The 13,586-nt window shown below is 40.7% G+C and overlaps 1 protein-coding gene across 2 annotated transcripts in view; it reads right to left on the minus strand.

The window, feature by feature from the left end:
• The window catches only part of FRAS1 (Fraser extracellular matrix complex subunit 1), a 429,297-nt gene that overhangs the window by 19,486 nt on the left and 396,225 nt on the right, over positions 1 to 13,586 (minus strand). For both annotated transcript variants that reach the window (XM_042936116.1, XM_042936114.1), the window contains 6 exons: positions 12,389 to 12,621; positions 9,847 to 10,007; positions 7,705 to 7,919; positions 4,787 to 4,937; positions 3,058 to 3,165; positions 1,916 to 2,075 (listed from right to left, as the gene is read on the minus strand). In XM_042936116.1, the coding sequence (XP_042792050.1) occupies positions 1,916 to 2,075; positions 3,058 to 3,165; positions 4,787 to 4,937; positions 7,705 to 7,919; positions 9,847 to 10,007; positions 12,389 to 12,621 (1,028 nt within the window). The remainder of the gene's footprint in view (positions 1 to 1,915; positions 2,076 to 3,057; positions 3,166 to 4,786; positions 4,938 to 7,704; positions 7,920 to 9,846; positions 10,008 to 12,388; positions 12,622 to 13,586) is intronic.

The raw sequence follows: 13,586 nt of genomic DNA on the forward strand, positions 1-13,586 counted from the left end.
CAGTCCTACTTTTCCCATCCCTAAATATGATTTAGGTCTGTTTCCTCACCATCCCTGTGTATATACCAAACACAGCCCTAGATGCAGGTCTTTAATTCTAAAGTTCCTCTCCTCTCCTTTCAAAAAATTAGACATTACTCATATTGCAACATGGAGCACGAGCTGTGACCCTCCTCCAGGAAGATTTGTACAGCTCCCTAACCCTCCCTGAACCGCTATAGTCTCAGTGTTCCTTACCTCTTACAGTGCACATTGCGCAGAATGCTGGATGGTGTTCCATGCTTTGCCTTTTATCCAAATATTTTTGTCTCCTTACCTCAAACTTAAACTCTTAAAGGATGTTTATTCAGGACCTACCATGTGGTAAAATCTGTAGCTCTGGGGATTCAAGATCAATCAGGTATGCCTTTACCCTTGGGGAGCTCACCAGCTAGTGGAAAATAGGATTCTACTTAGAGCATTTAATATAATGAACTGTGTTATGGTAGAAAATGGAACAAAGAGGGAATGGGAGGAGGATCTTCTAGCACTGGATGGAGAGTCGGCAAAGATGTCACAGAGGGGTCAGTATTTGAGAGTATTTGAGCTGGGGCTCAGAAGAGTTCAAGGTCTGCAAGAGGGAAAGAGTACGAAGGGCAGAGGGAATTACAAGGGTATGGAGGTGTAGTTGGGTTGGTGGGTTCAGGGGTTGATGAGATATTTAATGTGGTTGGGAGGTTGGGTTTGAGATGAGGCAAAAGGGAGGGTGTGGGCTCTGAATAAAGAATTTGGACTTCATCCAGTAGGCAGTGGGGAGTTAGCAGAGGATTTAAAGAGGACAGTTTCCATGTCTATAAATTAGGACAAAGTGTGTGCATAATCTCATGAGCTTGGGGAAAGCACAGCCTTTGAAGATTATTATATATTGATTTCAAAGGAATCATTATTTAAAAAAATACCTGATAGAAGACCAAAATTTCACAATTAATGACATCTTTTTGAAAATGATTCTTAAGATAATCTGCCACTTCTTAACTATAAAGATGGAACAAGAATTTCATCTTGTTTATAGATCTTAATTTCATGATCTATAAAATACGGATAATAATATTCACGACAGACTCCCAGTTGCCTCATTATCTTTTTTATGGATAGTTTTTTATAATAGTTTTAATTATGTTTCTCCTATTCTTCCCCTTTACAAAAGATATTTTGCTGTATTTAACCAATTCCTATTCCACCTCTATCTTGGGTGTGGGAGAGAGATAAATCTTATTATTTATTTTATACAACACTGGACATAAGGGTGACATCTAGACCTGATAGTCAGAGATCCTGGATTTTGAACGGGTTGTGGTGACTTAAATTTCTTTATTACACTATGATTTTAATTTCCCAGCTTCCCTTGCAGGCAGATGTGTCATGTAATAAAATTCTAGCTATAGGATGTGAGTAGAAATTATATGCAGCCTTCTTGGTCTTGTCCTTGTAATAAGGGTAACCACTTCCTGGTTTATAGCAGAAGCTGATCTGACTTAATTTGTTTCTTTCTATTTTTGGAGGGTTATTTCTTAAAAAAAATTTTTAATGTTTGTTTATTTTTGAGAGAGAGAGAGAGGGACAGAGTGCAAGTGGGGAAGGGGCAGAGAGAGAGGGAGACACAGAATCTGAAGCAGGCTCCAGGCTCTGAGCTGTCAGCACAGAGCCCAATGAGGGGTTCAAATTCATAAACTGTGAGATCATGACCTGAGCTGAAGTCAGACACTTAACCAACTGAACCACCCAGGTGGCCCATGTTGGAGGGTTATTTCTATTCCCTCCACCTTATAATAGAAATCCAACCTTTGGTGTGGGGGGAAGCCCTATTTCCCAAGCTCCTGAAAGAGACTGAGACCATTTTTAGATCTACCCTTGAACACCCCTATCCTGTATTCACCTGTTATAAGAGCTTGTGGCTCTCCAGAGTTGATATGGAGAATCAAAAGTCTGAGCACTCCATAGTAGCTGCAGGTCAAATTCAATTCCTCCTAGATGGTCTGGAGTCAGTATGAATGATTTCACATCAGGGAGGGTGTGATGCTCCATCACAAACTGTCCTATTTCAAGGGGAGACACACATACTTATTTGTGAGTTTTATAGTACTTGAGGTGAATCCTCTACTAAAGCCTTAGTACTGAATGAATATACTTTTATCAAACAATGACAGTTATACCTACCTTCTAACCCTTTAGAATGTATTTCACTCTGGCTGGACAGCATGGCATCTCACCCCAGTCTATCATCCTACTCATGATGGTCATTATGGTCATATATATTTATAAACAACACAAATGTACCTTGTAGAAATGGTGCCAAGTATATTCATAATAATAGGGGTCTTTATGGGACAATGTATGTCAAATAAACTTAGCTTTCAACTCCAAAATACATGTTTCTTAGAGGCAGAAAGGTCCTGGTAGTTTATAAATAGAAATATCAAATTCAGATTTTAAAAAACTACACTTAAAGCCACTCAAGTCCTTGGTGGAAGGAAACAATTTTAAACATCATAAAGGTTATTCAGCAGGATACTTCTACTCCTTCAAACTGTAGTCATCCATTGCCATGAATAAATAAAAGTAGAGAGACTTGTAGATTGAGAGACTGAAAAAATATAACAACTAGAATGTATGTGGATATTGATTGGATCCACTTTCCCTTTATATAAACAGATATAAAATAAATACAAAACAATATAAAAACAAATGGAAAAGACACTTGTAGGACAAGAAAGGAAATATGAATATAGACTAGCTATTATTGGATCAATCTTAAATATCTTGATGTAGTGATACTCTTGTGATGTGTAAGAGAATGTCTTTGTTCTCAGGAGAGGCTTCTAAAGTATCTAGAGTAACTTGACAAGAAGTCTGCAGCTTGTTTTCAAATGTGGTACATAAATATGGGTATGGGTGCATACACACATAGCAAAACGTTAACAATTGTTGACTTGGTTTTTCATTGTTCTATTCCTTTACCTTTTGTCTGTGTTTGTAATGTTTCTTAATAAAAAATTGGAAAAACTGCACTGATATTACCTCTGAATTTGGCATGGGTCTTGAATTCAATGACAAGACGGCCATCTTCTCGGATATAGATTCTTATTATCTGAAGCCTTGCAGAGAGCACACTGTCTGTCTGGATTCCTAGGCAGGCAATCATACATAAAACATCCAAGTTAGGGCATGGAGATCTCCCACATAGTATCCTATATGTGAGTTGTCCCAGAGACACCTCTAAGTAAGAGCTGCACAGTCATTTGAATGTAAGAAAAATGTACATATTCATAGCAACATAGAATCTATTTAGACACATTTGCCAATTAAAACTGTATGACAGTTCATTCCACTGTTGTTGTTGTTGTTGTTGTTGTTGTTGTTGTTATAGTTCCATTCTCTTTGACATAGTCTCTTCATACCTGAAAATGCCACCTGGACCAGAGTCAGGGCCCCAGCCCATGGCTCAAAACAACTGGCCTTTAAACTTCTCTCAACTTGACAGCAGCATGCGGTTATAGTGCATCTGCTTCATACTGTTTGCTTTTCCTTATGGGGACACCTTTTATTTGTTTTAAGTTTATGTATTTATTTTGAGAGAGAGAGAAAGAGTGTGTGAGTAGGGAAGGTGCAGAGAGAGGGAGAGACAGAATCCCAAGCAGGCTCCGCGCTGTCAGCACAGAGCCAGATATGGGACTCAAACTCAGGAACCATGAGATCATGAGCTGAGCAGAGATCAAGAGTCAGTTGTTTAACCAACTGAGCCACCAAGGCGCTCTTACAAGGACACCTTTCATGACTCGACAGAACCATAAACCATGTCCTGGTGGCTACATTTAATATTAAATCCATGGAGGATTAAAGATTAGCATGTAGAAGGCCAACCATATATGGTATGACATGAGTGAACTGTGGCTTTAATAAGAGTAACTACAATCATGATGTCCAATGAGTCCAGTATGAATCAAAACAAAAGGACGACCAAAGGATGGGGAAAATAACATTTAAAAAGAACCCCAAATCTCAAGAAATGATCTGACCCAGAGTGTGAAAACTTCTTGAAGTTATTTTCCTATGAGAAATATAAGACAAATGATTTGAGTTGAAAGGACTGAACAGAAGAAAGGACTGTACTTTCCATTACTAGAGATGAAGTCCTATCTAAAGAAAACTCCTGTAGCTGGTTAGTATCTCTGTGCCAGGTCGAGTAAATCACCTGTAGAGATTTACAGGTGAGGGAGAATGGGAGCAGCAGAAGGGGAGATAATTTTGGGGTATCGTGTGATAGCAGCAGGAAAAGGTGTCTTGGGAGAGATAAGGGTACGGTGTGAACCCTTAGCTGAGGGGCTGTGGCTCCTGAAAATAACCATGTCCATGAATGCTGATACTAGAGGGCCTGCAGGGATTAAAAACTCAATTCACACCCAGAGTAGAGGATGGCAGGTGACAGATGGGTCCTATACGGTCTGTTAGGGGTTTAGAGGTGTCCTTCTGGAGTATAACCATGTTCATTTGTTCCTAGTTACAAATGGTGTAATTCAAGGCATTTAAGGAGCAAAAGCGTCTTCGAATCAGATGCATTGAAATAGAAAAATATATCAAGAACAACCTGGCTCACTTTATTCATTTGGTCTAGAGTAGCAGCCCACTTGGACTGTATATAGGACAACGGGATGAAGAATGGAGCTCTTATTAAAAGGAACTACTCATTATTTTCTTTTAGTCTTACTTAAGCATAAGGCAGGAGTAGTTAAGATGTAAATGGGTATACCTGTTCTCCAGAGAACAGTGTCATAGAAGAAGGAAAACTCCATTTCAGTGTGGTGCTCCAAAGAAGCCCAGCCCCTGGGGGCTGTCACATAGATGTAGGACACATAGAGAGGCACGTGCACGGTCAGGAACGACTGAGCAGAGTCTCTCACCTGCCAAGCAAAAGGTGTGCACAGGGAGGGTTATTTCTTCCCTGAGATGAAAAGGCATATGGTTACATTTCAGTTCAATTTTTACCTCACTCATTTAGTTACTTCTGCAGTCAGTAATTATAACCAAGTACCCACAACCGTGCTGGGCATGTAGGCACCAGACCAAGCTTCTTCCTCAGCAGTGGAAAAAGCCCAAATCACTGCCGTTATGGAACCTATAGTCTAGTAGACATACATAAATTTTAAAAATAAAGAAAGGGATAGAAGTGTCCAGGATGCTTCTTTCTATAGGGTGATCCGGGAGGGCTTTTCTGAGGGGGTGACACTTGAACAAAAACATTTCTGAAGACTGAGAAGGAGATGTGCCTCCACTGTTCAGTTGCCTTGGACAAGATTTTAAAGGCACATAGTTATTCCCAACGATCAGTACATAGTCCCTCACTGACCACATTTTCCAGTGCCTATAGGAAAGCCTGAATCAGCCCTAATTGGGAAGATGCCCAAGTCTATTCACATCTCTGGCAACAGGAAATGAGGTCATGGGGTTTGGATATCATATCTAGGAAACTTCCCAACACACAGTTCAGAGCTGTGTATGTTTGGGCAATTTCCCATCTCCTACAATACCTCACGGAAATACTTTTGAAAAGGCAACGCATCATACTTCCAAGAGAATATTTCTTCTAAGGGAATTCCTGTTACTGCTATTAACTTGGCTCAAACATTTTTATTTAACTATGCAGTGAACAAAAACTGGATGGAAAGATAACAAAATATAAACGGAAGCTTTCATGGAGAAGCTAACTGCATGTACGTGTGTATGAATGGGAGAGTTGGTTTATTCATTTTATATTTTCCTCCATAAACACATATTTCTTTTATAACAAAAAAGCTTAGTTTGAAAAAATTTTATTTTTATCATTGGTGGAATCCTATAATCCCCTACGGAACTTAGATTTTTCTTTTGTTTTCAAGCACAATGTAAAGTGTTTCCATGGGCAATTTAGGAAAAGAGCCAAGTGTTTTATCAATGTTTGGGACACAAAAATTTTATTTTTATAGAATATTTTTTCATATTCAATGTTGTCAGGGATTTAAAATTTGATTACAAGTTTTTCAAAAGACTGCTAATTCCATAAAAAAATTATCTTTTGAAATGGCTTAATCTGTTTTCTTCAGGAAATTTCTAGACTTTATCTGGACCTCGCACCATATTCTGTCCTTTTAATATACAGGCTTTGCTAAAATTATTGATATTAGAACCTCAATAATTCTTTAGCTGATTGAAAAAATTAATTTTCCCTCTCTGTTTCTGTTTTCTATCCTTTATCCCTCATGACATTACTTACTAATCCTTAAAAAAAATCCAAACCTTGACAAATATTTACTATATACCTGCAATGTGCTAAGATTCTTTCCCCAGTTGAGATGATTGGTTACAATTTCAGATGAGATTCAGAGAAGTTACGACAAGAAAATATATGAACTAGGGCTTGGTTATAACTAGGGCTTGGTCTACATTCTTTCTACCATTCACCAGCTGTTTTAACTATTTTTAAAGAAACGGACTGCAATGAAGTACTTCTGTGCATATATTCTGTGTTGGTTCAAGAAGTGGGGCATATATAACAAGAAATCTTAGCCTTTGAGATTTTTAGGCATATTCTGAACAAAAATATACAAAAATATGATTAAAGTAAAAACACGGAGAACATAGAATACTAATTTTTGAGAGGTCAGGAGGAACCAATCACTTAGTTTTGCATTTCGAAGGTGAATATAGGTCATGTAACTGCAGAAACAGAGAACTTAAGAATGCTTTAATTTTCCACTCAGTAGAGGGCAGTAGTGTATATAAAATGAGAGCTAACCAAACAAAGATAGTGCAAAATAAACCAAATTTTAATCAAAGGCACGTCCTCAAAATGATTACTCTCAGTGCCTCCAGAAGTCCCTCTTTCAGTGTGGTTAAACCGATTTGAAATGAAGAACAAACGTTAATTTTTAGTTCATTGAGATAACTGCTGATAATTAGGTAGAATCTGCTTTAGATTCATATTTCCCATGAGGATGCATTTCTTTGATATAACTGCCCTCCTATGACTATGGCTTCTTGCTAAAATTTTCTTTTGTCACTAATGTTCCACAATGATTAAGAATGTGTCCATTTTTGCAAGGGTTGTAAATTTCGCACAGATTTGGACTAGGAATGAAATCAAAGTGTTATACACAATTCTCTCTCCATAATGCTTAAAAAGCATTATGTTTTCCCTGTCTTCTGGAAAGGTACACCTTACTTTGACTTATTTCCCCATATGCGGAAAAGAAAACATCTACTTCGTAATAACCTTACCATGAAATGTCAATCCTTTTGGCTTCCAAAATATACCCAGGGGGATGGATATATATATATATATATATTATTATATATTATATATTATATATATATATATATATATATCTAGAGAAACAAATATTAGATTTTTATATAAGTGGCTGTGCCAGACAGTAATGTTTTTCCACATTCATTTTAACATTTTCCACATTAATTTTCCAGTTAATTGATTTAGAAGACTTTCGAGGGTTCTCTCTAGCCATCATGCTGCTAAGGTCTCATTTGAGGGACTTCTAAAGACTCCTTTGGTCATCCCAGTTCTGGGGCTGGGCACCAGATGCAACATGCTAACAGAAGTGCTTCAGGAAGAAACAAAATTTCATATGGCACCCAGGTGCTTGCAGCCTTTGGATAAGCCCCTGGAGGACCCACCTGGAAGTCGGCAGTTACAGACCCCCCACAGACATCAATTAACTCAGTCATGTCATAATAGGCATCAAAGGTCCAGACGCAGCTCTTCAGGTTCAGGTGTTTGTAGAGCTGGATGGTCTTGGGCTCCCGGACGCTGGGGTCAAATTGGAAGGGGCGGTCATAGCCAGGTCCCAGGGCTGTGCTGTCATAGACCTTATCGTCCAGGAACGCTGCCTCTGTCGGGGAGGGAGGAACAAGGAACAAGAAGTCAGTCTGTTGACATGCCCCTCGTTGGCTGCCCAGGAGCTGGGTGGGAAGAAGGGATGTGTCCTTGAGAGACTGAGATACCTTACCTTCCATCAGAGACCATTAATGGAGCAACCCAGGGTTCCCAATACACACTGCATGAGAAGGGGAGGGGAGCTAGAGTACCTGTTGCTAGGGGGTTACCTGTGACTGAGTTCATAGACTCCTCTAAGAGGCTGCATGAACCCCAGAAGAAAAGATGAGCAAAGGGTACCATAAATGGAGCCAGAGCTCAGTGGCCCTGTGTGTCTTGGAAAAGAATACATACTGAAGCTTTGCAATCAACCCTTGAAGAAACAGATTTACTACATGGATGATTTGTTGATGAATTGTTGTTTTTTAAGACTGATTTTTTAAAAATAGCTTTTATGTAAAGCCAACAGACAAACATCTGACTACCTCCTCCCCTGCTATGGTTTCTGAACTCTTAGGAAAAAAAAATCTTAATTTTGTGCTAATGAGTAAATAGCTCGCTAATGATGCTTGACTAAACCTCCCTGCTACGGGCAAAAATTATTGGATCAAATGCTGCCAAGCAACCACAGTGTTCTAAATTAAGGAAGACCTTTATGCAGTAGAGAGCTAAACACAGATACAATTTTAGAATATCAAGATTCAAATTTTTTATAGTACTAAAAGCAAATATAATATTCTGAAAGAGTCTTAGAATGTCTGAAACGTCTTAGGATGTTTGACACCAGCACCTGGTCCTCTGCCCTGAAAGGAGTAGGATCTCAATTATCATGTGTTGAATTTAATTATGTTTAAGTGGGAAGAGGTACAAACTTTCAGCCTATAAACAGTGTATGTTTCTTTCAGTGGCTGCACACGTGAACCGGTTAGACTTTCATGTGTAGCTCAGTGACTTGCGAATAATTTATACTCAACTAATTTCTACCGTGTAAAGACCATCACTACCTAAAGTGATGCTTAATGAATATGAAACAGCGTATGAATGCTTCTCTATCTTCTAAAATACTGGTAAATGATTCATCGGTTGTCAAGGGAGGAAACATGCATTTAATGCGCACTCGCTAAGGTAAATGGAAATGGACAGGATCCTTTGTAGAGTAAAATGTCTGCTATGGTAGACACCGGAATGTGCCACCCGGGCTGTCAGCTCCTTCAGGTTTGCGTCAGTGGCACAGCGGCTCCTGCGGCCACCCTTGTGGGGGCTCTGGCATCCAGTGACTGAGGTGCCTCAGAGAGGGCTGTCAGCTGGGGCTGGAAGTAGGAAGAGTTCCTGAAGCGGTGGGGGCTTCTGGAGGGCTGCACTGCAGTCTGACTTCTCCCTCTGCCCAATTCTGCGTCCTCTCCTTCCTCTTCACAGATGCTGATCCCCAATGAACATCTTGCACCCCCACATTTCATCTCAGCTCCTGCTCCGGGAGCCCATCCTATAACATGTGACATCTGCACTTTAGCTTTCTAAAGATGCTGCAATCAGGGGATTTCAGGGCACAGATCCAAACATGCTCAACAGTGGGGCAGGGAAAGAACGAACATTTACCATGGCAGGTGCTTTAAAAACCATCAACAGATTAAATCCTTACCCTGATTGGTAGCAATTGTTTTCCTCATGTCATAGAAAAGCAAACAGTGGTTTGGGGAAGTTCTGCTATTTCTGTTTAGTTGTATAGGTAGTAGAATTAGGGATTCGAACCTAAATCAGCTTGGATCCAAAGTCCTTGTTTTTCCCTATTCACTTCACTGTCTGAGCTGCCTATGTTTGGTTGCCTGCTAGGAAGGAAATCCACTAAACATGCAGACTTTGAGGACTGGGAGACACGAAAGCAGAGTTCGCCTCGCTCTATCCCTAAGGGCCACTGTGCTGGGCTGGAATGGGAAAGCCCCCACCTGAGATGCCTCTTAGGTCACGGGTGGTGAGGAGATTGGAGCAGACGTGCTGGTGTCTGTAGATGGACTCAGATAATAGAAAATGCAAGTTGTGCAGCGGCATGGTGGAGATAAGGGGCAGCATTCCATCCTGGTGCGGGATCTGCACGGAAATGTGGATTCTAAGGGAAAAAACGGCGGAGATAGTGTTTAGGTGCATGCTCTAAGCAGTTAATATGGTACATTTCTTTCTCATAACTCAATCTGTCTTCACCAATGAATTTACCTTTTTTTTTTCTTGAAACTTTCCGTGTAGGAACACGAGGGTATGATATATGTGCGGGGTTGTTCTCCACCCCCGCCCCAGCCCCCCCCCCCCCCATCAAGAAATCCTCCAGACTCAGGACTGATAGCAATCAAGAATCACAGGTGTTTTTTTGTTTTGTTTTGTTTTTTATATATACAAGAAAAGATAATATCACAACCACAAATGACTTTAAAGCTTCCTTTTGCTTTAAATGGGAGCTTTGTTTCCTTGTGTGCTACAGCAGAATGACTGATAGAGGTGCTGTTCCCCTTCTCTGTCACAGTGAGTGTCTGGGACACTTCTATTTTTTAAAGTATTTGTGCCAAAAGACCTCACTGAGCTCTTTATACTCTAAGGTAGATATCCCTACCCAGGAAAGTATCTTAGAAATAGTTATACCCCACTACTGCTACTGTCCCCCCCAGCCAAAAGAGACTTTTCTCCCCTCTCTCCCTTCAAGTTCCAGCAACAAGGGCGGCCCTAATTGGCCTCTGTTTGCAGTGTGCTCTCCCCTCATCTACATTTTTCCTTTTTTAAAGTTTATTTATTTACTTTGAGAGAGGGGCAGACAGAAAGGGGAAGAGGTTGAATCCCAGGCAGGCTCCACACTGTCAGTGCAAAGAGCCTGATGTGGGGCTTGAAGTCACAAACCATGAGATCATGACCTGAGCTGTTAACTGACTGAGGCACCCAGGTACCCCTCCCCTCATCACTTCTCAGCATATAGGTGCCTTTGCACCAGGAAGTCTGTAACTTATTCATATTGGGTGCTATGTCTTGTACGCTTTCGGACTCTGTTTATCTTGCCTCCCCACAGTGAGGACAAGGATCATTTCCTACACGTCTTTTGTTTCTCCAGAGCACATAGTATAAAATCCTAACTAAAACATGAGCTTAATAAATATTGGTTAAGACTGTGAAAGAACAGAACTGTAGTTATGGGCTGCGTTATTTTCATTGTACAAGTTTAAATTTTCAGCATGTTGATTGAGGGTGCCTTTGACTTTTTACAGCTTGTCTCTTGGAACAAAAACCCAAGAGACATTTTTAAGAGGAATTGCTACCTTGCAATATGAACATGATGTCTCTTTTGCTGGGAAGGGGTCAGTAGTGCCCTGGGCACTCCTGCTACTGCTTTTCAACAAAAGTAAATCTTATTCGGTTGGAAAAAAGAAAGAATTTGCATATTTTTGGCTCCATATTTAAATCTGTTTTTTTCTCCATGCAAATGAACCCCTTTCTCTGAACTTAGTTGCTCATAAAGGCACATACATAAATACCACAAGGTTTAATGAATATGTATAATATGCATGAATTCTTTTTTTGCTAGGCAAAACTGAAAGTATCCATTTCCATCAAACTCATGGTAGCACAGGAAAAAATAAAAGCACACGTGCCCAGTGACTTTCAGTTTACACAGTATTATTACTCTGTTCACTAGATATTTAGCAAGAGTCTCTTAGGCGCCAAGAAGCACTGTCCCAGCCAGAAGGGACCAAAAAAAAAAAAAAAAGAAGGTCCGTGCCCTCTCCGTCTACTGTGGGGACAGACAGAGAATGAAGGGTGATAATGGTCTGAAAGAGGTATGGATAGCATGGGTGTCAGTGGAGCTCTAAGGGGGAGCTTCCAAATTAAATTGGGGAAGATGATGGTTCTTGCAAAGGATGTCATGAGGTAGGTGGAGGAGGACAGTAGGATTTAACTACATTGAGTGGAAGGGGGCTGGGAGAATTGCGGTCAGGAGTGACAGCATGGCAGAGGCACGCAACATAAAAGAGTTGGAAGCCCTGGCGATTTGGTTTCAGTTTGGTTCTCTGTGGGTGGACTGGCAGGTGAGGATGACAAGGTGAGGGACATGAGGCTAAGAAGACAGGCAAGGGGCCAGTTTTCGGGAGCCTCTGAAGAATTTTTTCTGAAGCTTTTATCACCACTATTCTTTTTTTAATATATTTTTTAAAAATGTTTTTATTCATTTTTGAGAGACAGAGAGAGAGAGAGAGAGAGAGAGAGAGAGAGAGAGAGAGAGGGACAGAGCCTAAAGCAGGCTCTGTGCTGACAGCAGAGAGTGCCATATGGGGCTCAAACTCACAAACAGCGAGATCACGACCTGAGCGGAAGTTGGACACTTAATCGGCTGAGCCATCCGGGCGCCCCTCCACTATTCTTATTTTGCAGAACATCACTCATTCATCTGTCTCACCCAGAAAACACACAAAAGGATAGCCCTCTCATTGTGGAAGGCACCACGTGCCTGACCTGTTCGGATGTTCCTTGTGCTTGACGTCCAAGTATTTCAAGGTTGCGATGAAGGACTGAGCCTGGAAGCCTCTGGCTGTCCCAGCTACCACTGGGGTGTGGCAGATTGCACTGTCTGTTCCAATGGTAACAATGTTGCTCCTTAAGGGGGTCCCCACATGGCCCACCTTGTCCACAGCCTTTGCCACACAGCGCACATGGAACCTCCGGCTGAAGTAAATGCTATCCAGAACCTACCGGGAAGCAAAAAGTACATCAGACATGTGTTTACTCCTTAAACAGCTCCTTCCACTGTATCTTCTGGATGATATGACATCACCAGTTTCTGGTACAGGGTTATCTGTGAAGACCACCCATTATCTGTCTATCCATCCCACTATCCACTCATCTATTTATCTGTTCATTCATTTGCCACAAAACTGGTGACTTTCTCCCAGGAGCCAGTCACTAGGGACAGAGCAGTAAGTACTTGTAGCCTAAGGCAGTATGTCAGACAGTGTTAAGTAGATAGATGTGGAGCAAGAGGCCAGAGATGACAGGTTACCGGTGATAGTATTGGTCTCTTTATATATTAGGTTCAGCATAAGGACCACTCAGCTGATTTTCAACCTTTCCATTAAGACTGGTTGGTCTCGAAGTCACTTTTGCTGAGGGCATGGTGTCAGGATACAGAGGAGGGATGCTTCCTTCCCAGGAATTCTTATTTTTCTTTCTTTCCTACTGCTGGTCCCTCCCCCAGCCCCACCTAATGACCACACACATTGCAAAGGTTACAATAACCTGCAGGGTGGAAATTGAGAACTTGTCCTCTGAAACCTACTGGCCTTTGGAGGTCTTTCAACAGATTCTTTCATGTTCCCAGATGCAGAGAAGCCATAAGAATGCTTAACTCAATCTCTGCAGAGGCAACGTGGGTCACCACAACTCTTTAGGTAATGTGTGCATACACACAGGGAAGTACATAACAAGAAAAGTTAATTAGTAGTTCTGTGTGCCATAGACCTCCCACAAAGCAATCATACAAACTTATAAATTCTACCCATGAAAACAATTTTCATTGAAGTCCATTAAAAATTAAAGAGGATTTTTCCATTAAAATTTTTTTAATTAGCTGCCAACGCCTTATTTATTTATTTACACATGGACTTAGTTCAGAAGGGATTTGAGGCATCTTACAAAAATGCACACAAAACAATGG

This window comes from Panthera leo, chromosome B1, assembly GCF_018350215.1.
Source record: "Panthera leo isolate Ple1 chromosome B1, P.leo_Ple1_pat1.1, whole genome shotgun sequence".
In the NCBI taxonomy this organism is placed as follows: Eukaryota; Metazoa; Chordata; class Mammalia; order Carnivora; family Felidae; genus Panthera; species Panthera leo.